At 40.2% G+C, this 26625-nt stretch overlaps 1 protein-coding gene across 1 annotated transcript; it reads right to left on the bottom strand.

Annotated features, from left to right (window-relative positions):
- Window positions 1-701: 701 nt before the first annotated feature.
- nol10 (nucleolar protein 10) lies at window positions 702-20641 on the bottom strand. Its single transcript, XM_022217240.2, has 21 exons — window positions 20290-20641; window positions 19786-19831; window positions 19602-19700; window positions 19416-19493; window positions 19288-19325; window positions 18634-18770; window positions 18454-18519; window positions 18245-18305; window positions 18059-18144; window positions 17756-17834; window positions 15216-15365; window positions 14972-15038; window positions 12593-12645; window positions 7591-7717; window positions 4642-4721; window positions 4396-4494; window positions 3808-3900; window positions 3409-3585; window positions 2707-3020; window positions 2347-2449; window positions 702-1324 (listed from the first exon to the last, which is right to left on the bottom strand). The coding sequence occupies exons 1-21, from the start codon at window positions 20353-20355 to the stop codon at window positions 1172-1174; spliced, it is 2172 nt and encodes a 723-aa protein (XP_022072932.2). The 5' UTR covers window positions 20356-20641; the 3' UTR covers window positions 702-1171.
- Between the last annotated feature and the right edge of the window lie 5984 nt (window positions 20642-26625).

Genomic DNA, 26625 nt, shown 5'->3' with positions numbered 1-26625 from the left:
CCAGTTCTGTCAGCTTGAGGCTGTTAGCTTAGCAAAACCTAGAAACCACTTCTCTACAGAAGCAACAAAATTCACCATAAGCACCACTAAAGCTCACAAATGAGCACTTAACATGTCATTTTTTTAAACTGTAAAAGAACAAATGTAAATTCTGTCAAAGACGTTGATATTGTACCTTTTTTATATATTTTTTTCAAGGGTTACACCATTGAAAGTTTATTAGGCTCTTAAAAGCAAATGTCCAGGCTGAGATATGTGTCTCAAATGCTAATATAGTGGGATTCTCTAGCATGAGGTGATCTCCATGCTGTGGCAAAACCTGATGGATGGATCACAGAGGAAAAGCATGGCGACTCCAAATGAGTTCAAATGAACCTGGGGCAAGGGTCGGCATGCTGAGGGCTCAAACAGACCTCCCTCACATTTGAAATGGGCCAATGCTGGAGCAGAGGGGGTTCACACCATCAGCACACTGGGGGTTGGGAAGGACACCCAGGGAGTCCTGTTTCAAAGAACTGCAGATGTTGGCGGGGAAAAGGGAAAAAAAAAAAACCTTGCCTCATTCACATTTCTCTCCTCCTCCCTCTTAGGACTGACGCAATTAGGTAGTAATCTGCTGCAAATGAAGCATGCATGAGTTTGTGTTTAGATATTTGGAGCCATTTTAACACTCAGAAATAAAAACAATACAGACAAGCAAATGTTGTACCAAATATAAATTGATATCAAACAGCATAAAAAATCCTACACTTCTGTTCCACATACATTCCTTTTTATTAATTGAAACAGACTCCAGAGAGCAGCGGTTTTGAGAAACTCGACACCAGAGACAAAGCAGGTCAAGTCCTTTCAGCTCTCCGTGTCTAATTCCTCCTGGGGCCACCCCTGCTAAAATGTATGCAGTCGCAGTACTTATGGATAATGACCTTGCGTTATATTCATACGGGCAGTCACACAGGTATTTTTTTAATGTCATTAATTTGCAGAGAGCAGGTGAACCCATGATCCAGACCCCCAGGAGCAGGACAGGCTTATCTGTTCAGCAATGTCAGTCTTTGCCTTCTGCCGTTGTGCAGTACGTCTCCAACCTTTTCACCACTGCTTAGAGCTTCAATTCATTAAAATAATCTTCTGTAGATGAAGATAACTGCCATAAACTACTTGACTTTGACTACAGAGCGAAGACTCCTTGGTGTCGGCCTCTTCCTCTGCCGCCCCAGCCTCTCCCACGGCGGCTGCTCAGGTGTCCGGCCGAGCGCCTCAGCTTCTTCCTCTCCTCGTGGTGATCCCGCTCTGCCTGCTGCTGCTTCCTCTGCTGCTCCGACTGCAGATGACAGAATTATGCGTGTTAAATAAACTTTGCATGATTCGAACACCTGATGACCAATGACTTAGGCTCAACTCAACACTACAGGAATTTAAAATCCTAACAGCCTATGAAATCAGGTTGCATCACACACAAAGAGAAGCTTCACACAAATTCTTCTCTCTAATCTCAGACTATATAATACCGTAATATAATAGGGCTGGACCCGAATATTCGTTCGCTCCGGCGGTATCCGGATATTAATTTTGGTATCCGAATATTCGCCTGGCAATTACTGTCTTCTCTCCGCCTTCGGTCCACATCGATTCATATCGGTTCATCCCGTCGTGTGATCACATAAACATGTACACATATGTCTGTGATCACCCACCCCCCTCCTTCCTATTTTCAGACGAAAATAGGAATATTCGGAGGTCGTCTCTTCCCTTCGACTTTGGCCCACATCGCTCATCGCGCACAAATTGTTTAAAGATTTCATCCGTCAGAAATCATACAATGACTGAGCAGCCTTGGTGGAGTACTGCGCTCTCTGAGGGCTTCTCTTGTTAAGACTATGAAGCCTGTGGGAGCCATCAGGCACAACCTCAACAGGATCTAATTGGGAAGCTGATAGAAACAAAATGGAGCAATTTGCTGTTACATTAATAAAACACTGCAATGAGGAAAAACAGCAGCAGAAGACTGGACAAGTCTGGATGAGAAAATGTTTGGGAAGACAGACACAGTTTGTCTAGTTTTCAATATGGAGTTAAGAGTTTATCAGTTTAATGTGAATCTCTAGTGCTAGAATGTTTATTGTAGCATTGCTTGATGACCTCACAACCTGGAGCGGCATTTGTTTTGTGTAAAACATGTAGAAACTGCTCCCTTGGCAACATTTTCATCCCCTTGGACAGTTGGACCAGCTGGTGTACAGTACATTAGGAGTTTTATATTTCCACTCTACTGCTTTGAATCATGGAACGATCAGGAAGATTTACAGGACAGATAATGGGTGATGCACTGCATTAGCTGTGTACCTTTTTGAGAGTGAATGTCAGCTGTTTGCTGCCCACTGCAGTGTCGGCCACGTTGCTGACTCCAGAGTACTCCTCCATCTTCAGGCGGTCCTCCAGAGAAGCCCTAGCAGAACACACATGATCCTCAGACACAACAGAAGCGATATACACAGAGCACAGTCACAGAGTATTAGGACGCTGATAGATGGTATGATAGTCGCTGCTCTGTAATGTGCTGACTTTAAGTCTTATGCATGTTTCTGTATATTACTTAAGTTTGAGGAAACAGAACAGGTGATTCCAACTTTCAACAGCTGCACACCCTGAAGCAATCTGAATGATAGTACTCAGTTCTATTTAATACGTTACAAAAAGACGTACTTCTGCAGCTTCTGCTTGCGGGCCATGTCATTAAAACTTCGGAACTCCTCCCCGGCTTTGATCTGATAAAACTGAGGCTGGCTCGTCTTCTTGCTCGTAGCCATGTTTGAGGTTTTCTCTCCTCCATTCTGCTCTCTCTCCAGCAGGACAGTGTTGCGGTCTGCTTCCTTCCTCTCCTGCCGTCGGCGGTCTCTGTCCTCCTGTCGCAACAACCTCCGCTGCTCCCTCACCTCCTCCACCCAGCTCTTGTCGTCGTCCGAGCTCTCCTCCTCAGAACTGGCTCGTCCCTCTGGTTCCTCCTCATCGTCAGCCACCTGGACAAAGATGTGGTACAGCAAAGGTCACTCATCTGCTTTCTGCACCCTAAGTACACGTCTGACCCTTCATCTTACACAGTCTCAAGAAAACAGAGTGTGCGGAAACAGCTTGCTAGCTAAGGTCGGTAAACAAAAGAAAAACATATGATCATGTCTGGAGGGACTACGGAGATGGAACTACCGTCGCACTTTTTCCGAGATATAAATCAAAAAAAGACACTATTCAGTCACGCTACTTGCCTCGGGCATAAACCACTAAAATCGTGGAAAAATGTCAAACAGTGTGAGTTACAGAATACTTGCATAACTGAATCCCCAGAAACTACCTAACACAAGATTCCATTCCGGGGCAGTAATTGTAGCAAACAACAAAGCTCATAAATACCTGTTGGGAAGTGGCATCCTGCTGAGCCAGTAGGCGCAGCTTCTTTTTCCGTTTTTGTCCCACCTTGGAGACGATGGGGTTGAGCAGGCGGAACTCATCGCTCTGCTCGTCTACCTGGTAGTCTGGGTTTTCAAACATCACCTTGAAACGGTCGTCTCCCAGGATGCTGGGGAGAGCCTGCAGGTTTGAAAAAGTGGAAATGGTGGAAAGGTTAAGTAGATCAGTCTGAGACGGAAAGCACATCTTCGTTTGAATTTCAACTGAGCCACATTTCATAAAACACAGACTCAATACTAATGTACATTTGCCCGACAGAATACAAAGAACAAACACAATATCTTCAGAATCAATCTTTGCAGAGCACAAAAAGTGGTGAATTTTGTAATCATGTTCTCCTACCTTGCCCTTCTTTGTCCTAGAAGTCAGCTCTGCTTCATCGTCACCCTCTTCCATCAGCTTGAGAGCCAGCTCCTTATTCACCTTAGGCAGCTTCTGTCTCAGTCAGAGCAAATGTGATTACACACACAGCTAGTGGCCAGGATCAACACATCAGTTTGAATTGTGAAGCACAAAAACATATTCTGACATCATTAAAAAAACTCAATTAATTTCTAGAGGTAATTAGTTTTTCCACCTCAGAAAGCATTGTGACAGGGTGTGTTGTTCAGTGCCTTTGTATTTTGCTGTAGTCTAAGCCTGCAGCGACCAGTGCAATCCAGTCTGACTGGTACATTCTACTCCAAAAATAGTCATGCATATTATTAACAGAAGGACTGCACCATAAAATGTGACAAAATGTGATAAGAAATACCAGAAAGAAAATTATAAGTATGTGTAGTGAACAAGAAAGAATCAAAAATATGGGTTTGGCCTGATTTTGTCCGTTATAACTTCTTCAGGATCTAAACAGTTCTGCTCTTTAAAAAAAAAAAAAAAAATCAGTGAAACTGTAACTCTACGGAAAGATGGCAAAATTATGTCTCTTACCTTCACCTGCACTCTCTGGGTTCTGGACTCTTCAATCTTCTGGCGGATCTTGTCCTTGCGATACTCTTCGTATGCAAAAGGATTTGCCATGCTTTTGACCTGTGGTCAAGCCAAACAGCAAATCCATCAAATTTAACATTTACAGTAGCTTTTGTGTGTAATGTTATGTTCAATCTGGATTCAACAGCTCTTGACAAAAAGATATCCGAGACATATAAGAAGGTGAGACAGTGGTTGATACTATACCTTGTGATAAAGTCTAATGTCCATGAAAAAGCCATGCATGTAGGCTTTAAGGAGAGATGATCCCACCAGGTGAGACAAACCTGACATAAATAAGGAAAAACAAACAATAAAGGTCTCTGTACAATAAATGCACAGAGAAAACATGTAAACTCCATGCAGAAAGATCCTGGGAAGCCTGGGAGGTGAACCGGGGATCTTCTAGCTGCAAGGCTAAAGTGCTAGCCACCAAGCCACTGTGCAGCCCACGACAAATATGCACATTTACAAAATAAAGCTATATGTATATATGAGGAAAAATGTAACTATGGGCAGAAATATGTTAAGACTTTTTGGTTGAGTCAGACATATACTGGTAGACAGTGAATTACTGAAACACCGTTCTTATTACTTAATGGAATGTGTGTAATTTGATGTGGATTTCTGGTGCCTTAAGGATGAACGATGTTGCTTATCCCCACAATCTTAATTTAGCAATTAAAAGATTGGATTTGATTCCCGTTCAGTGAAATTTCTCGATCATTTCAAAACTGACTCGCACAAAATTTGGTACACACACTCTTGGTTTCCAGAGGCTGAATCCAAATGACTTTGTTGATTCTCTGTCTTTTCCTCTGAGGTGCCTATTTGTTGTTTAGGGTAAAGGTCTTAGTTACTGGGTGCCATGACATCGATTTACTATGGTCATGTTGACTATGGGATGAATTGTAGAAACTTCTGGTGATTCTTTCACTCACAACATCTTTAGGTGTCAAACATTGTTCTGCAGAACTATCGATGTTCCTTTCATTGTCAACTGCACTTTGTATTTTGTGCTCAATAGCAAATGTTAGCACGCTAAATTAAGATGTAACCATGGAGAACATACCTGCCAAACATCAGCACGTTAGCATGCTAACACTTAGCTCAAAGCATTGCTGTGTCTAAGTAGCCTAACCATGCTACACCCATGTTTCTGATGGCACAAGGGTCTAGGGAAGCTCGACAGGGAGGGAGGTGGGCTAAAAGGTTGTCTATCAAATCCCTCTGCAGCAATTGGGTAGGTATACAACCAATCAACGCAACAAATAGGCTGACGTAGTTCCGAGAGCACCAGCGGATTGTGGCCCATTAGTCCCATTAGCTTCCCAACCAGCGGAGCCACGGAGCCAACTAGTATATTAAGGATTTGCCATATCCCGTCATCATAAGTCCAAATACGTCTTTCTTCTCAATGAAACACTTCAGTGCCGTCCTTTGTTTATCTTTCAAGTTGAATTTTAGCTTCAAATCTTTAAGGGCTGTGGCCAAAGCCGAGTCGAAAGATAACTGTTTATTGTGCGCCGGTTGTTTCTGTCAGAATCGTCGCGCCTCTGTCGTCACTTCGTTACGCCCGCCTTCTGACTCTACACTTCATGGTGATTGGTCCGGCCAGTTTTAGGAGCATCCAGCCTCGAGCCTTATGGAGGGTAACTAGACCCACCCTGGCAGAGAATTAAATTCGTTGCCGTGGGTTGTCTAGCGCGGCTAGGCTAGTGTCTAAGTACAGTTTAGGAGAAAAATAATTATTTTATTAAAGTCAAAAATGTATGCGTAAGAAAGCTTTAAAATGTGTCATTGAAAATAGAAATGAATTGAATAAACACAACCAAAAAGTTATATATTGTCAAATCGTAGGTATGTGTCCTATAGATGCAACTTAAATAGCTTTGCATGTAATGGCTCACAGGTTGACCAACCTCCTTCTGCTGGAGTCACAGTTCTGAGAATGACAAGCAAGTCATACTATCTTGGACTTTTAATTTTATTGAAGATGCTTGACTGATTGGCTTAAAACAAAGAGTAGATCCTATTGGTTGCCATTTTTTTATGGCACAAGATACTGTACTAGATATCTCTAAGTACTCTAAAAGTGGAAGAATGAAGTTTTGCATTATATTCTAGTCTTACTTTTGTCTACTGAATGATGCAGATGGTTGCAGTCTCTGAAACTGAGTCTGTCTGAAGTTTGTTTCTGTTAAACACAAGATTTTTTTGTTGCTGCCAAGAGGTTGTTTGAAGGGAATTATAGGATGTATTGGGTTTCTCTTAATTCTATAAAACTGTAAAGTCTTGACTTCTATGTATGAAGTGCTCTGAGATGACTTGTGTTGTGAATTGGTGCTATCTACATGAAACTGAATTGCTGATGAAAATAGGGGCCATTACATTCTGTCATATTTATGCAACCGTTGCAATGTCATTGGAGTAGTACTGAATCAAATTTCTAAGTACCTCCACCCTGAGATCATTCGCTCTGAAGCATGACAGGCGGCAGCATGGGTTGGGGCGATTGTCAGAACATATATTTGGTATGTCAGTCTGCAAGCGTGTGAGTGCATGTAGATGGAGATGACGAGTATGTAAAGTAAGTTGCTCTTTTCAGGAACTTCCACCGGTGTATGCACTCAGTCCACGCAGGCTGCCTCACGGTTACATAACAGGGCCACATTAAGCGGCTCCTGTAAATCAACACTGCTGTTCCCCTGCCTGCCCCCTTCCCTGCTTTTATTCCACATCAGCCAACCACCTTTCTGCTTCTTGTCATTTGATCTCTTTACTGCTGAGCCTGCATTCCAATGTTCATTCAACCCATCCACAGTCCACTCCCTCGACCCTCCTTGCTCCCACCCCCACACACCACTTTTCTTACCTAAAGCCTCTCAATCATTCCCAGGGCCTCTACTTAGATAGTCTAGCCAGTCAGCTAACCCCCAAGGCGGCGGAGCGGCTCACACTGATTCATAGTTTTGGGTTGGGATTAAACTCTCTCTTTGTACAGTGATCTCTTGCTTTCTAACTTAAAGAGTCAATGCACAAATTGCATGTTTGCTTTAGGGATGTTTTTTGGCTGTATTGCCTGTATAACTTTGAGGTGATTTATTCCACATGCTGTGAAGTTTGGGAGTTAAAATGAAGGCAGTGAGGTCTCACCCAGATTATCCAGGTCCTTCCGGGTGACAAACTTGTAGTCATCATACACTGTGCTCTCTGGGCTCTCCTCCAGCTCCTCTGTTAGATTGTCAAGGAAGGAGCACCACCGCGGCGCAGGGCCCAGAGCCTAAAAACACACACACACACACACACACACACACACACACACACACACACACACACACACACACACACACACACACACACACACACACACACACACACACACACACACACACACACACACACACACACACACACACACACACACACACACACACACACACACACGTGCTTGGTTCAGATTTAGACTGTTGAGTAAGTACGAAACCTGCCATGTATTTGTTGAAACAAAAATAGAGCAACTGTCCTGGGTCATGTTTCCATTCCAGTCAGAAATGAATGACACATCCCTTTTCTCAAAGAATCATGAAGTTTTGCTGACGTGTAAACCAAACTGATCATACAGTAAAAACCTGAAAGCAGCAGAAGTGTTACTGCTTCACAGGTTGAACAATCCTTTTTTTTTTTTTTTTTTTTACAATGAAAAGTATAAATGTAATACGTTTACAACAATAACAATCACTATTTCTTTTCACCATCCACAAGTGTCACTTCTGTGTGCTGGAAATTCTCCTGCTGAGATATGCTCATGTTTCTATCATGTCATTTATTAGTAAAGGTAAATACAGTCAAGCCCAAAATTATTATGGCAAATTTTGATTTAAAGTTACTTTTATTCAATCAGCAAGTTTTTTGACCAGAAATGACACAGGCTTTGACTCAAAGGAACATTTTTTTAATCAACATAATATTTTAGATAATAATGCTCATGCATGGAACATGTGTCCTGCAACATGTTAGCATAACCTTTTTAGCTGGTAGAAGAAGAAAACATGTAATGCTAGAATTAACATCATCAAACAGCTTTCCAAAAGAATGGGTAGAGCAAAGCTATGTCCTCTCTTCTATTTTTCATATTTTCATAACATAGTCAGCCTTCACTGAATGTCTCATTCTACTTCATATTGTCGGGAAAAGACTTTTTTTTTTTTTTTTAAATTTAAATCTTTCTACTTTTTTTCCACCAGTAAATTTGCCCTCTTGGTAACAGCTAGCTAAATATCTAGCTTCTACTCCTGAGATAAAACCCTGTTACTGTGGTTAGAGTAGGGTTTGCAAACAACAAATAAAACATAGAATATAAATGGTACAACTGATGTGTAAGCTGAGCCAGTCAACCCGTTGATAGAATAGAATCACTTTATTCATCCCCGAAGGGAAATTCAGTAGTTGATAGTTTATTACAAATTATTACTCCATCAAGGAACGTGGCGGAGTTATGTGATGATCAGCACATATTTGTCTGTCTGTTAGTCTGTTAATCTGTCCGTGCACAACATTACTCAAAAACAGAAGGAAGGATTTGGATAAAATTTTCAGGAAATGTCAGAAATGACACATGGACCAAGGGATTAGATTTGGCAGTGATGTGGCTTATATTCTGGATCCACGGATTTGGTAAAGATTTCTGTGTCACTGTGAGATAGCGGTAGCTTAGCCGCGCTAGACAACCCACGGCAACTAATTTAATTCTCTGCCAGGGTGGGTCTAGTTACCCTCAGTAAGCCTCAAGGTTGGATGCTCCTAAAACTGGCCGACGAATCACCATGAAGTGTAGAGTCAGAAGGCAAGCGTAACTAAGTGACGACAGAGGCGCGACGATTCTGACAGAAACAACCGGAAACAACTAGCCTGGCCGTGCTAGACAACCCACAGCAACGAATTTAATTCTCTGCCAGGGTCGACAACAAAAACGAAAACAGTCGTTGAGCTCCATTAGCACCGACTCTGAATAATCTTTCTGTTAACATGTCTGTAATATACTTGAGCTTCACCCATTGACTGCATAAATAAGGCTTCACCGAACTACCGCATCCTCTGATTTCCGGCACTCTAGGAACTACGTCAGCCTATTCGTTGCACTGATTGGTTGTATACTAGGGATGGGAATTTCGACTAATTTCCAAACCGACTAGTCGGTTCGGTAAACTTGCAATTTAACCGTTTAAGCGCCAAAGTCGCAATATTGCGACAAGCAACATTGCTGAACTTAACAAGCCATAGCTTCAAATATACTGCCTCATGTACTGTACACCAGGAGATGGCGGACATCTGGAACTTCAATCTGAGCATCAGTTGTGGGCGTGTTTTCATTCAAAGTTTTGGAGCTTACAGAGTTTGAAAACCGAGGAGACGAGACTCGCCGTCGGAGCGTATCAGAGCGTAAGACGGCACATTTTAGAGTGAGAAAACTCACCATACCGAGAGGTCTGGTCAACGCTGACAAAGTACTTTGTCAAGTAATGGCTTACTCATATTCTGAAGAGGAATATTCACCCTCTGATGAAGATGTTCAGTCGTCCACTGAGACAGAAAGTGCCGCTGCGTCTGTGCGTAACGGCAGCGGGTCGGTGCGCCATGACAGTCCACAACCAGCACATACTGGAGTCGATGTTTTGCTTCACCGGGTCCAGGTGGCAGGAGGGGACATGGTGGGTGTAGCTGGAGTGGTCAAAACACCGCTAATGATGAGGAGGATAGCGGGGGTTGAAAAAAAGGACGGACGGACGGATGGACAGGCGGTGTAGGTTTGGAGAAATTAACATGTCATCCGGAGGTCGAGCGCCCCTGCTATGTTTAATAAATGAGTAGGCGGTTAAACGATTAAATGACTAGTCGCGCACATCCCTATTGTATACCTACCCGATTGCTGCAGAGTGATCTGAAAGACAACCTTTTAGCCCGCCTCCCTCCCTGTCGAGAGTTCCTAGACCCTTGCGTCTTCCAGACCTGGGTCTAACGCGGCTAGGCTAAGATAGCAGCACAGCAGCACTGTTAATATGACAATGAGTGAACGCTACGTCAGCTGCCTGTTGATGATCACATGATTGCGATCCTACTACAAATCCACCACTGAAGACTTATCGAGACTTATCTGTCGGAAATCATGCAACCACTGAGCAGCCTCGGTCATCTACTGCGCTCTCTGTGTGCTTTTCTTGTTGATGAATATGTAGCAGAAAATTGTAAAAGAAAAGGTTCATTTTTCAAAATTTTAAGCCCAAATGTCCCCCAATTCTGGAATGACCCATAAATTATAGTGATCAACTTTTAAGTCAGTCGCACCTAACAGCTTTCCACTAAACACTGGAGGTTTAAACAACTATAGACTGGAGTGTTTATTGAGCCACACCTATGTATATTTACCTTTCCATCACAAGCCGGTGATTTATTGCTTTATATAATTTATTTTTTATTGCTGCTAATACAGAGTGCCAAACTGGTTTTCAGTGTTTTTTGTAACAGTGACAATAAAAACCTATTCTGTTCTATTCTATTCTCTCTGCGTACTTCAAATGTTTGAATAAGTTCAAATATTTGTCATCCCTAAAAATCCTAAACACCTCAACATTGACGCAGACTCCAAGCATGGATGGAATGGACTCAGCAATTAGTTCACACACACAATGACGTCACTTCACTGAGGCCAAAGTCAACAGGGTCCAGGTCTCTGTCATTCTTTAGTTTCATCACTGCATAGCTGATAAAACCTCCAGCTGGACTACATGAGGAGCCGAGAGCTCACAGCAGTTTTTCTACACAGAAAAAGTTGCAGAAACATTGATGGTAGGTTGTTCAAACACATCAACAGTTGCTCTCCACACAGAAAGCAGTAGTCCAAATCAGCATGTTCAGTCTGAGCAGCATTTGTCAGAAAATTATTTGTAATGTTGTGCACTGCAAGGAGGCAAATACACAGAAAACTGGCATCTTCAAAGGCAAGACTCTTAAAACATACATTTTTCTTCATATTGTTTGAATTGTTAGATCAATAGATATTATTAATTAAAAATAATATTTCATGGAAAATCATTTAATAAACTAGAAGTTTTACCAAACTTGGACCGCCCGGTGACAAAGATGACCCCTGTGACCTTGAAAATGAGGTCACGGTCACCAAATGCGAACTTGACCTGTGTCTTATTATGGTACACCTGTGTACCAAATATGGTGAGGCTACATCAATATTTTATGGCGTTATCGCGCGGAAACCAAATTGTTACAAACAAGCAAGCAAGCAAGACCATGCAGCTGAAAACAATACCTTCCGGAAAACGCAGTTTTGCCGGGCGGTAATAAATACAAATACAATGTCAAGTAAAATGACATATTCACCTTTTTTGTCTAATATAGGACAGAAGGCCCAAATTGTACCACATCCATGTCCATCATGCCTGGAATGCACTCATTTACACAAAGCAAAGTCTAGTTTACTGTCTACAGACATTCTCAGTAAGATCATACTGAGTCACAGAACAGACTGTTGGTGACAACAAGCTTTCTCCGGCTTTACTCATTATGCTGTGGCCTTGTGAGCATCAGATTACCAAGAGAAAACAAACAGCCCATTCACTCCTCTAATCATTGCTCCAACATGTCCTTAAACCGTCACCTGGAACACTGAGACCTGTACACACAGCTGGTGCACACTATCATTTTAAAGTTTGGGGTCACCCATGAAAACCCACACTTTTATTCATGTGCTAATATAACTGAGGTTTTTCTAATCATCAATTAACCTTTCAACAGCATCAGCTAACACAATGTAGCATTAGAACACAGGAGTGATGGTTGCTGGAAATGTTCCTCTTTACCCCTATGGAGATATTACTTTAAAATTCAGCTGTTTCCAGCCGGAATAGTCATTCACCACATTAACAATGTCTGGATTAGTGATTCATTTAATGTCATCTTCATTAAAAACCACCTTTCTTTTAAAAATAACGATTTCTAAGTGACCCCAAACTTTTTGAATGGTAGTGTATATGCTCTAACTTCAAAAATCCGTAACTGTGCCATGACATGAGCCCAGCATCTGGTGAGCAGGATGTGAATTGTAAGGTCCTATGTGTAAGCATGTAAAAGCGTCTGTACTCACTGGGATGTAGAATGTATTCATCTTGGGATCTTCGTTGGCAGTGAAGAGCATACCTGTTAATGAGACACCGGGTGAAAGGCAATGTGAGGACCGAAACAGTGCAGTTATTAAAAGAGCTTTTCTGTGAAGGGTAAACACTCAATTTAGTTCTATCAGAGAGGTTTTAAGGGCGAGAGTACCCACCTAAACAATCCTGAATAAAAATCTAAAGAAGAATTTACTGACCCCAAAGATGGCAGGTAGAACCAAAGATCTCAAATTTGGACTCATCAGACTAAAGCACAGATTTCTACTGGTCTAATGTTCATTCTTTGTATTTCTTGGCCCAAACAGATCTCTTCTGCTTGTTGCTTTTCCTTAGTAGTAGTTTCTTAGCAGCTATTTGACCATAAAGGCCTGATTGGTCAGTCTCCTCTGAACAGTTGATGTAGAGATGTGTCTGCTGCTAGAACTCTGTGTGGCATTTATCTGGGCTCTAATTTGAGGTGCTAACTTGTGATTTCTGAGGTTGGGGACTCGTATGAACTTATCCTGAGCATCAGAAGGGACTCTTGGTCTTCCTTTTCTGGGGTGGTCCTCATGAGAACCAGTTTCATCATAGCGCTTGATGGTTTTTGCGACTGCACTTCAAAGTTTTTGCAATTTTACAGACTGACTAACCTTCAGTTCTTAAAGTAATGATGGACTTTCGTTTCTCTTTTCTTAGCTGATTGGTTCATTCCATAATACGGATTCTAACGGTTGTCAAATAGAGCCGTCAACTGTGGACCAACCTGACTTCTGCACAACACAATCGATGGTCCCAACCCCATTTTAAAGGCAAGAAATTCCACAAATTAACCTTGACAAGGCACACCTGTGAAGTGAAAACCATTTCAGGTGACTACATCATGAAGCTCACTGAGAGAAGGCCAAGAGTGTGGAAAACAGTGATCAAAACACATGATATGAACATTCATAGCAGAAGTGTAACCTGGACAGAAAAACACCTTACAGATCTTACTTTGGGCCAAAGTCATCAAACTTTTTAAGCAGTTTTGATCAGTAACTGTGTATGTGCCGTTTTTATGTCCAGGCGATCATTAAAAGTTACAGTTATGGCTCTCTCATTCATTTGTTCTAGTTTACCCAAAATAACTGCTCTAAGCCCTTACCAAGATGGCTGCACAGTGGCAAGATTTGCCTTTTCGTATTTTGATTCTCGTCTTATATATCTGAAGGTACGGCAAGCAGTTTTAAATGTTAAATATTTAATAGTCTAAGTCTTACTATTCGCAATCCTACTTCAACTTGTCTTTAAATCCTCTCAATTCTAGATATCTGGCATAGCTACAGATATCTGTAGCTATGCCAGAGAAAGTGAGAGGAAACTTGCTTTTCATCATATTTCTGCACTTCAGTCGAAATTGTATATGACAAAGCATTTTCCTGCTATGTCACAGCAGCTTGAGGCAAAAGTTCTGGCAAATTTTGACCACAAGTGTCTCATGAAGGAAGCTCTTGTTCTCTACAAACTCCTTGGTGTTAAGCTCTTTCTATTTCATGGCACTTTCTTGCAATCTTATCAACCACAGCGATCACCGTTCCTTTGACTGACACGATGAGATGGGATATTTAGCCAATAATGACAAAGGAGATTTCTGCAACTGACTGGTCAAAACCAAGTTACAGAAATCTCTAACTGTTGTCTTGACTATGACGAATGACCATAGAAATCTGGAATAAAAAAATCAGACCAGTCAAAATGATTGATTGTGATTGTGGTTCATCAAACTCAGACATGTTAAAACAGGCTGCCATACTGAGAGTCCATTTGGACTCCTAAAAACTATACAGAGAGACATAGAAAGCTGTTGTGGAGGCCAAAAGCATGTGAATCTGTGAGCTGAATAATGCTGAGAAATGTCTTCAAGTTAGTGCTCTATGACAGTTTTAGAGATGAAACCTCATTAAGAAAGCCTTAAACAAAAGTCAGTCGAAACCCAATGATTCCAATGACTTCAGTGTTCATCATAGGTTTGTTACTGTTTGCTCTCGTATCGACTGACTGCCAATGAAAGCAAAGACAAAGTGTGAAGTCAAACTGTGTGTAAAGGACAGTAAGTTGGCGCCACCCAGAGGTGGAAAGAAGCTGCATACGTGCACTCAAGAACTTGTTTTAGGAAACCAGTAACCATAAAGAAATCATTTCTGTTCATATTTGTAGGCTAATACAGGGATGCATCAAAACATTTAAGCTGTTATTTTGATTTTGGTTCACTTCGTAGTTTTCTGTCCTATTTCTGTAAACAGTACAGAAGATATTCACAATAGACGTTCTGCTGCAGTGATGTTTTTAACTTCCCCTAAACTTTCCACCTTCCCAGTTTCTCTCCTCACCTGAATTAGGGTACATGCAAACATCATTGATGTTGACCTGAGGCTGTATGGAGGAGAAGAGCTTGCCCTGTGGTGAAGAGATAAGATACAAGAGGGATAATCAGCATTGGAAAGACGTCTTGACTTCCACACAATGACAAAGCACAGATTTTGGACAATCTTCTGATCAAAAGTGCTAATATGTAGAAATGAAATCAATCCTTCCTACAACATCATTGACACGGAAAGGTCAGGTCCTACTTACAGTGTCTTTACTCCAGATTTTTATGATCTTGGAATCAGAGGACACAACCAGGTCCAGCTGATCGTGGAAGTTGAGAGAGTTGATTGGCAGGTTGTAGAAGTGGTCTTTAACAAGCAGTGGTTGGCTGGAACGCAGGTCATACAGCAGCACCTTTCAGAAAAAAACAAGGGGAAAGAAAAATTTAAAATTCTCTAAATTCTGTAACTGGCCCTGGGATCTTTCTGCATGGAGTTTGCATGTTCTCCCTGTGCATGCATGGGTTTTCTCCGGGCACTCCGGCTTCCTCCCACAGTCCAAAAACATGCTGAGGTTAATTGATTACTCTAAATTGTCCGTAGGTGTGAATGTGAGTGTGACTGTGTGTCTGTATATGTAGCCCTGTGACAGACTGGTGACCTGTCCAGGGTGTCCCCTGCCTTCGCCCGAGTCAGCTGGGATAGGCTTCAGCACCCCCCCCCGCAACCCTAGTGAGTATAAAGCGGTGTATAGAGAATGGATGGATGAATTCTGTAAGAAGTAGACTATCAAATCAATCAGTCAGGCTCCATGCCATACAGCATAGGCAATCATTTATTTCCATCTAATCTGATCTTCTGCTTTCTGAATTGTGACTGTTGCCCGTTTCATGTGTAGCCATGATGCCTATCATCTTCTTTCTCTGTCTGCCTCGGCCCTTCTTCCCATTCATTCTTCCAGTTGTGATATATATATATACACAAAGGAAGACCCTGAGGTCTTTCCTTATGATAAAATTTTGATTTTTTTAGTGCTATTTGGTGGCCTCTGGTGCATTTTATTTGTGTAATTTAAAATTTTTCTAGCACTTGGTTTTGTCATGTGATTTGTGTATTTAAGTACATTTCATCAAAATGTGAGTTTTAAGTAAACAATTTTCATGCAAACTGCACTTTCACCAGTAGTATGTGTGTCTGGTCTCTTAGTAAACCTCTGTAGTATGCTGTCTGGCTTGTAACATAACTGCATGTTTAGCATAGATGTTGTGCACTTTCTGTATGTTTGGTTTTGGGAAAATATTAATTAACCTAATTTAATAACTGTGTGAGACCTTCACTACGGGATCATAGACTTATGGGAACCTAGGCACTCCAGGCAGCTCTGGGAATGAAACAAACTAACATCAATATATGGTAAGTAAATCATGTTTTGTTTATTCACTCAGACTGCTGGTGGCTGAGTGACTGCTAGCTCTGAAAACAGAAAGTCATTGATTATTATACAGCAGATCAGAACATAAATTAAAAGTCAAAATGCCCAGAATATTTTTCTAAGTCCAGATGTGAAAAAAAATTGGCCAGGACTTCCCCTGTATTTTATTAATTCACTCATCTTACAAAATATTTACAATCATTTAGAGCATGAATGAAAAAGGCTAAATTAGATCGATATGGGTAGCACCCAGAATAGTTTCCAAGTCCAGACATGAAAAAAAACTGGGCAGCATTTCTCCTGTATTCTGTCATTTCATTCATTCATAAAAGGTAATTGAACAAATCTATGAAATGTTTACATTCATGGGATTTGTTTCAGTAAATTTTAGTAATGTCAAATCATAGTTTGCAAGCAAAAAAAGTGGTAAACACCTGTTCTGTTTATTTAGGAAGCCCAACATGGTCTGCTGGCCCTTGCCAATCTCCTGCTTCCTCATACATACATAGATACATACATACAGCCAGCCAGCCAACCAGATACCGAGCGAATGCAGTAACCCCGCTGACGTACACGTCAGGTGTGGTTAATAACTAATAAACAAATGCATTTCTACAAAAACATGCTGCATTTCTGACAAAGCCATGGGGGAATGAACTGTGCTCTCTGAGTGCTTTTCTTGTTATTTATGTTCCAAGATTCACAGCCGTACATCAGAACTGGTCGGTCGAAACAGCTGAGAATCCTACGTGCTACTTTCTTAGTTGTCAGTATATTTTTCATTTTCATAAATGCTGTGTTTACTATTGCTACTTGACATTTGATATCTGTTTCACACCTCCCATCTGATGTCATCCATGAACCTGCTTCAGTATTTCTTGGTCTAGTTTCATGTTACAGGTTTGGATGACATTTTTCTTTGAAGTAAACTGCCAAACGGCGAGACAAAAATGAATAGAAATGAAGGATGTCTTTAAGTGTTTCTGTGTCAATGATGAACTGAGGGCCAACACTTCACAAGGGCTCAGTGCTTGACCTCTCAGAGAAAACTGAACTCATTTTGAGCACAGTCACATTTTAGAGGAGTCTGTTTTTGTGAGCTGGCTAATCACAGGAAGAAGAGAGGGAATTTCACGCCATGTGGGCAGCTGAGAGTTTACAACAGCAACGGAAAGGCAGTGGAAAATGCAAGGATAGAGTGGTGTCAAGGGGGTTTCCGACCACTGTTTGACAGCTGAAAGAACGTAAAGTGAACAGCCTGTGTAAGACATTCAAATAATACATGTCAAGCCTTTTTGAATTAGTAAAAAGCAACTGATGAAGTCAAAAAAACAACACAGTTTCTCTACTAGTGAAGGAATCGTTTGGCCCACCTGTCCTGTGCTGGTGCCGACAGCCACGTTCAGGGAGCCGTTAAACTTGAGCGCACTGATGGAAGGCAAACCTTGGACCCTGTCAACAAACGCACAATCAGAATATGACCTTATCAACTAATTAAAGTTGTAAAAGCCACAAAGACAAAAATACTGTAGCTCTTTTGCCTGCCACTTGTTTTCCAGCAGCTCAGATACAAACACTAGACAAAGGTGTCATGCAGCTGGATGTATATGTATATGTAGATAGGCTGAAGTCAGCTGACATCGTTCAACATCTCAGTACAGCAGATGGTGACTTACTCTGTTCCTTCACTGAGGCTGCTCAGGGCGCAGTCTAACAGGCCCACTCGGTTCCGGACACGAGGGTCCCAGCATTCGACCCTCCCCTGTTAACCAAATACAAGAAAATCAGTTAAATAAAGACAAAACAAAAGCTGGTGACTTCTTACTGAAGTCATTTCACACAGAACCTGTCATGGCACTCACCTCAGAGGTTCCTGTGGCAAATAAATGATGGACGGGGTTGATGTCACACACATTGTTCTCCCTGTTAAGGAAACCACAACAAGGAGGAGTCATTGACATCAGCTGAGGGCAATGACAGCAAAGAACTGATCACTTAGTAACAGATCACACCAAATTATAAAAGCGTCATTGAAAGTCAACAGTCTGGGAAAACATTCTGTAACACTTACACTGCATCGGTCTGAAGTGAGTTAAGGAAGCGCCCTTGTTCCAGGTTCAGTCTGTACACCTCTGAACTAAAAGGGGAAAAAACAAAAATAACGGTTACTGGTGTGGCTCAATCAGCTTAGACAGGATGAGTCTAAGAACACACGTCTCAATATATAAGATAGGTATAATTACAGTCTCACCTTGCCCCTACAAAATAAAGGTCGCAGGAGGGATAGTGGTAAGAAAAGTCCCGTCCAAACTTTGGAACACGTGTCTTGTAGTAGTGACCATGTTGGGAGTGGAACTCTACGTAGCGGTCGGCGTGCAGAAACACCAACTGCACGCACACACACAAATACAAATAGTGAATTTAAACACAACAACTGGTAAAAACACAAAGCATGGAAAATGGTGAGATATCAGCTTAAATTAAACTCTTATGAGCTATTTTTGTTGTTATCATTATATTTGTCCAAACAAATATACCTTTAGTGGTACCAGGCATTAAAATGAAAAAAACAATCAAGAAAACAAGGGTGGTCTAATAATTTTTTCCACGACTGTGCGGACATTGCTGTATCAATGATGATATTGATGCAAAAGCTAAAAAGAGTCGTCCAGATTAGAAGCAAAAGCAGTCTGCACCGTTTGACTTTCAAAGATTTGACAAAGTGAAGCAATGAAGCTGCATGCATTGTTCAATTAAGTATTTGTCCCGAAGTATTTACTAATTAAAAGATTTGAAGGGGAGCAACACGGTATTGTTTAATACTTCATTTCAGAAAGAACACTAACATGTCACTACCATTGTTGTACCCTTATAGCATGCACGAAGTGTTTTTAAAAAGTCTTACCTTAGAGTAGTCATCAGACAGGACATCAAAGGCAACAACTTGGAGAAAAACAGACAGAAAGCTAATAATCAGAAAATCCACCTGGCTCATGGAGGCAGATTATTAGTTAGGTGTGTCGCTCATCCTACCATCAGAATCCAGACAGCGCTCAAACTTCAGGGACAGCTGATAGGTGTCGTAACAGCGAATCCTGGGTTTGTAAGTTCCTGAAAAATATCAAATCAAAACCTGAAGATACGTGAAGCGTCATGTGACATCACTGTCACCTTTAAGGAATATGTTCTTTAACTGTAACTGTGCACAGTTGGTGTTACCTGCTGCCAGGATGAACTGACCATCCCTGGACACTTTGATAGAGGTGCACACTGTGGGCATCTCAAAGTCCTGGATGAGCTCAATCCTGCGCTGGATGTCTGCAAAATAGGAAGACAAAAGTCAGAACACTGACAAACATGAGGGAGAAAATTAAAGAGGATGAGACTGTAGCTGACAACTCACCAACATCTTTCTTTTGTAGCTGTCTTTTCTTCCGATCAGAGAGCCACTGGAGTAACAACATAGAGCTGATTAGGATTTGTTATCAAGGAAGCTGAAACGAGGAGTCTTAAATACAGTCATGGAAAAAAATATTAGACCACTCTTGTTTTGTTCAGTTCTTGTTCACTTTAATGCCTAATACAACTAAAGGTACATTTGTTTGGACTAATATAATGATAATAACAACAAAAAATAGCTCATAAGAGTTTATTTTTAAGAGACGATAGCTAGCCATTTTCCATGTTACTAATTTTTTTTCCATGACTGTAGAGTTCTACGACATGGCGAAGTTTCTCTTGTAATTATATTAAAGGTTACATCGGGATGGTGTGTTAGTGAATGTTAGTTTGGCATTGATAATTCCTTAATACACAGCTAACGGTGTTAGCCTGTTGGCTAGACTCAATGTAAGCAGTAAGTGGACATTTCAAGGCATAAAAGGACGTATGAGGAGGAAGGTGTTACCTCCGGAAGAGACTTTCCGTGGCTTAAATTATAAATCTTCACATCGTTCACACTGGATATCTGCATTGTTGACAGTCAGCAGGAGTCTGGTCACACATAACACAGCAGCTCCACACCAGCGAACTCAATCCACGTTGTTTCAAAACAGGAGGTGGAGGTGGGCTTTGAGAAATAGGTCCGTGTAGAAACCACACTGGCTGGGCAGGGTTCCGACCATCTCCGGTGTTCAAGGTGCAAGAAAATTAACGTTGTATATAAACTCTGTAGTTATGTACAGCCTGTTGGTAAAGCTGTATAACTGCCATAAGAAGCCCGCAGGCGGAGTCTAAGATTAGCCATAAATGCAAACTATATGACTTTAACTGCAAAATAAATGTTAGATAACATACAGAAATTGCCAAATAATTTGTAAATAATAACGGATGAGCATTAGAGACTCTATTAACCTTACAACAGCTGTTTTTCACAAATGTTTAAATTAGTGACACAAAACAATGTTACATCTGCAGAGATGTTTTGTCTGCACGAGTGAGTTTGTTATTAGGATTGTACAAAGATAATGGCATGTTTTTTGCTTGTTATGTTATTGACAACGGTGTACAAATGTAATATTAGAAAGGCTAGATCAGGGGTCGGCAACCTTTAACACTCAAAGAGCCATTTCGACCCGTTTCCCACAGAAAAGAAAACACCGGGAGCCGCAAAATCCTTTTGGCATTTAAAATGAAGACAACACTGCATACATCGCTTTTTTTTTTTTTTTTTTACCTCTATGCCCTTGTTAATCAGTCGTGATTAATTAATTACAAAGCCTCTAATTAGATTCATTTTTTAAATTGTGTCCTTCCACTAATATTTATCTTACCTGGTTCATGTCCTTTTTGCTCCTGGACCTCAAATGTTACATAATGTTAGCTGGAAATCAATATTTTGCGAATGTCTATTTGACTTGTAAAATCTATTTATCTATTTATCTTAAGCTAATAACTTTTCTCCGGTAAGTCGCTGCCCTGTTTTCCAAGACGTCACTCCTCTGACTTTCTGACCTGCTGCCGTGTTCTTGTGTGTAACGTGTATTACCCTACCATGAGTACTTTTGACTCAAAGACAAGACGTGTCTTTCTTGGAGTGGAGCTTTAATATACAGGGCTTGCCATTCTTGAGTACAAAACGATGTGAAACTACAGGTGTTGCTTCTCCATCTCCTCCGCATCAACCTTGCGCTCTCATGTCCCAGCCAGCAATAATATGTGTGTGCAGCCGGATGCTGTACGAATACGACCCGCACGAATAATCCCCGCATGAATACGGCCCTACACTTCCGGTAAGTTTAGAACACTTTTTAAAGAGAGCGCCACTTACCGAAAGCGGCACGAATACGGCCCTACCGCAATTTACGTTTTACATTGGCGATTTCATTCAAAATATACTTACAACACAAAAGGATTATTCAAGGAGAATTCCCCGTTCATTTTAACCCCTGTAAGTTTTTCTACAGAGCCGGAGGCTGCTCTTTCTGGACCACACAAAGTACTACATCATGTTCTTATTACAATGTCACAAGTTTTGAAAATATTCTTTTTATTAAGATAAAATATTAATGGAATCATCTGTAATGGCCTTTGTGGAGTCTCGATCTAACAGGAAAGAGACAAAACGCAAGGGCAACTCTTAAGACAGATATATATTTATGTTACATGATAATATGACATAAAAATAAAAGCTGCACACACACACAAAAGTAAGTGAAGTCTATGACTCCCGCTGCAAAACGTCTGATCTCACTTCCTCCTGACAGAGACACACAGACATTAATAAGCATAAGTAGATATGGCACTGATTTATCTGACAAACTGTACATATTTCACTTATTTAATAAAATATATTTTATTTTTAACATTTCAAGCCAATACACCTCCTTTGAAATGAGCAGCACGTACCAACTGAACAGTCTGCCTGCTTTCTTCAGGTCTTTTTTATCCTTCCAGAGAATTCCTCCACTTCACTGAACTAGTAGTCAGACATCACTGCAGGCTTGACAAATACTGGTAACACTTAAAGAGGATACATTCACAGACATTGGTACACTTTAACGAAGGTGGCAACTACTTGTATTAGTAAACAGTTAAAAAACAAAATCATTTATTGCATTGTGTAAATAAAAAAAAACAAACAAAAAAACAAGAGTCCTGATGAATCGAGGTAGAGCATTTGCCAAAGTACGTCCTGAGGGCAACCCAAAGTAGAGAAACAATGAATTTCTGGAACTCAGGAATTCTTTCAAAACGCAGCCAAAAAATGTTCTGTCCACTAATATTACTAACAAAGGCCCTAAGTGAATCTTTTCTGAGTCAGTCTGCAATGATGAGAAAACAGGAACATTTTCCAAGTACCACCAAATGCTTATCAGCTCCCTTTGACTGGATCATGAAGTCCACCAGTCTTGCTTCCTTTGCAGTGCACTCAGTCTCAGCCTGCATATGGAGTGGAACTTCCTCAGTGACAGCACCCCGCTTTGGCACTTTGTAAATGGGCTTCATGGTTCCTTGGAGCAGGCTTCTGCCTTCATTAGTCCAGAAAGCAAACCTCTTGCCATACCTTTCAAACAACAAAATTCATTCAAGATAAACAATGGGGAAAAAGGCCAACACAGTGATGAAAAAAATGACATGCACCAATACTCTCGACAAAGACTGCCATCCACAGTCTGATTAACTTAATGTAGTTACCAGATGCTCTACTGACATGGCACTGATAGTGTAATAGCAGTTTGTAGAAGTGGAAGTGAACCTCTAACTTGCAACTAAAATTTATATACACGTGTTGTTTCAGGCTGTCGTACCCCTCTGTTTTGAAACGCTGCATGAGAAGAAGATACCACCATACCGTACCAAAGGCATGTCCATCTGAAAGCAGTGTGACAATAGAAAGAAAAAACTGAGTTCAAAATGTGTCCTTTCTCTTCCAAATGAATAGTATGTGGCAACAACAAAAGCATTTGGAGAAATCAGTTTCTTCTTTGTGTAAACCTTTTTAAAACTAACTTCCTGGAATTCAAACCCTTGCTTTGTGACAATGGAAAGTGTGTACTGTAACAGATAAGATGGAAAACAAAGCATTTTATTTGCATTGTTGACAGAAGCTTCAACATACTCAGTTTAAAAAATGTGACCTTACCATAAGCATAAAAATCCCACAGACATCTGGCGTGGCAGACCCTAAAATAAATAAAACAGATGCGATTAGACACATAACTGAAAACTGCTGCCTTCTCCATTACATGATGACTTGTATATGAAGTAAGCAGTAGTATCAACAGATACAAGAATATAACTCTTGTAGTTCTTCAGTGCTGATGCAAGTAAGCCTACAATGGCTGCCACATGTTTCAAAATCTAAATCTCTCCCTTGTTGAATTGTTATGTGCATCTTCAAATTAAGAGAGAAATTGAACATTTTCAGATCATTTTGTGAACATAAACATCAATCAAGCTTTATCCGAGAGGTGGACAAATACATTTAAAATGTACTGTCCTGGATTCAGTCTGTGAAATGATGCAACTTCATACAGGCTGTTCAGTAGACGGAGTGAAGGATAAGCCTACATCAAAACTGAATGTTAAATATACTAAGCATCTCAGCATCACAAAAAAATGTGATAATGAAAAGTCTAACTATGAAGTAAATGTACTTTCACAGTTTAATCCTTTTCACAGCAGACATCTGAACTGGTCGCAGGTGGAAAAACTAATAACAGAGGTCCATAAAGTTTCTTGGTAAACTATGCCAGAGAAACCAGTAGAACACAAACAGTTCTAACAAGAAGAGATCATTTCAACATGCTTTTACCATCTGGTGAAGGGTTAATTAATATGCTGCTTGTAGTTAATTATCATCACCTGGACCTGGGTCTCCAAAATCTGGCTAGGACTCAATAAACAAATTATTAAAGAAGCTAAGCGTTGGTTTGACAGCAGCGGAACTATATAAAACTGGTCGTCTGTGCTAATGAATGACGAGCTCAAACATAGCTTGTTCCTCGGTTTAGCAGGTTAAAAACTTTTCTCCGGAAATGAAAACAGCAGAAGTGTTTATAACGTTAAACTTTAAAATGTTCTAAATCAATTGTTTATTTGTTTTATCAAGTTAAACTAATAAAACGATTCACAGTTAGTACTCACGTCTTTACCGTTGTCCATCATGGTGATAAATGCTGCTAATGCTTCCTTTAGCATCAACACAATGGGCAACACAAACAACGGGGCCCGAGATGAAGGAGGCGGGCACTTAAATTGCCGTCTTATCGGTGTGGTCCAGAAAGAGCAGCCTGCGGCTCTGTAGAAAAACTTACAGGGGTTAAAATGAACGGGGAATTCTCCTTGAATAATCCTTTTGTGTTGGAAGTATATTTTGAGTGAAATCACTAATTTAAAACGTAAATTGCGGTAGGGCCGTATTCGTGTGGGCGTATTCGTGCAGCCTCCGGTAAGTGGTGCTCTATTTAAAAAGTGTTCTAAACTTACCGGAAGTGTAGGGCCGTATTCATGCCGGTCGTATTCGTGCGGGTCGTGTTACTCAACCCTGGGTTGACCCCCAGAATTAAGGTGACACGTGGGATACGCCAAGGGTGTCCGATCAGCCCAAAGTTATTCATTTTATGCACGCAGCTTCTAGCTTATCTTATAACAAGTCATCCAAATTTCCAGGGTATAACTTTTTTTGATTATGAATTTCGTCTTAGCCAGTTTGCTGATGACACTGTCTTTTTTTTAAAAGAGAAATCCATGGTAGGCACTGTTTTGAATATTATCTCAGGGTTTTCAAAAGCCTCTGGTCTGCATTTAAATATAAAAAAGTGTGAATTGCTGGCGTTATATGAATGTACTGACACGGATATAATGTCAATCCCTGTCAAAAAAGAAGTCAAATATTTAGGAATTAAGTTGATTAAAGATGAAAAACAAAGAGAAGAGGTGAACATGAAGGAAAAAATTGATCAAATGCAAGCATCATTAAACCACTGGCTCAGTAGAGACCTTTCTATTTTCGGTCGAAACTTGTTATCTAAAGCCGAGGGTATATCTAAAATGATATATCCATGCCAATCACTTTATACTACTCCAAAAACATTAAAAAAATTAATTCAATCATATATAAATTTATTTGGAGAAACAAAACACATTATGTAAAGAAAGCACAGTTAGTAAAAGAATTTAATATGGGAGGTATCAAAACAATTGACTTTGAGGCAATGATAGGGACTTTTAAATTGAAATGGTTAAAAGAGTTCATTTTGAACCCAAATGCAATATGGTATCACATTCCCAATAATATTTTTAAGAGGTTTGGCGGGTTAATGTTTTTACTAAAATGTGAATTTGAAATATCAAAACTGCCTTTCAAACTATCTGAGTTCCATAAACAAGTTTTACACTATTGGAAAATGACATTTACCCATAATTTTACCCCTCATTGTGCCACCTTGTGGAATAACAGAGTAATTCTTTCCAACAAAGAGTCATTGTTCAACCAACATTGGTTTGATCATGGCATTTTCTTTGTACATGATATTTTAGATACAAATGGTGACATTCTACAACTGCAAGAATTGAAAACCAAATTTAACCTACACAGCTCTAAAAAAGAATATACAAAAATCTGTAAAGCTATCCCTCCAGTTTTGCTACAGATGATAAAAAACACAATTACTTTTTCAAATGTTCAAATTAAACTTCCAACTCTAAAGATAGGAGAGATGAAAATTATAGACAAAAAATGTGATAATAAATATTTAAATAGAGTTTTTAAAGGCCGGATGTATCATGATTATAATAAAAAAGTCAAACTCAAAATACTAGATAATCAAACAATATGTGAAAAACACTTGAAGTTTTTAAAATGGCCCATTGCCCCTAGAATTAAAGAAATGCAATTTAAAATTCTCAATAATTATTATCCATCGGCAGAAACCTTGAGGGGTAGATTTGGTTTTGAAGTTGAATGTTGTGGATTTTGTCAAAATGACCCAGAAAAAACGGAACATCTATTTTTTCTTTGTCCAATTAGTGGAAAATTTTGGCAAAATATACACACATGGTTGAGTAACAAACTCAGTGATCTTGAACAATTTACAATTGAAGATGTTCTACTATACAAATCTAAACTTAAAAAAGAAACTTCACTTTTGATTAACCTTGTCATTATTATGGGTAAATATCATTTACATAAATGCAAATGGAAAAAACAACTACCTAATTTGGAGTGTTTCAAAAACGAATTCAAAATATATTTGTCCTCCATTAATCTTATAAGAAACTCTAACCTGTTGGCAGATAA

The sequence above is a fragment of the Acanthochromis polyacanthus genome, chromosome 1, assembly GCF_021347895.1.
Source record: "Acanthochromis polyacanthus isolate Apoly-LR-REF ecotype Palm Island chromosome 1, KAUST_Apoly_ChrSc, whole genome shotgun sequence".
Taxonomy (NCBI): Eukaryota; Metazoa; Chordata; class Actinopteri; family Pomacentridae; genus Acanthochromis; species Acanthochromis polyacanthus.
Note: the sequence above shows the minus strand (reverse complement) of the source record. Positions and strands in the feature narration are given on the sequence as shown.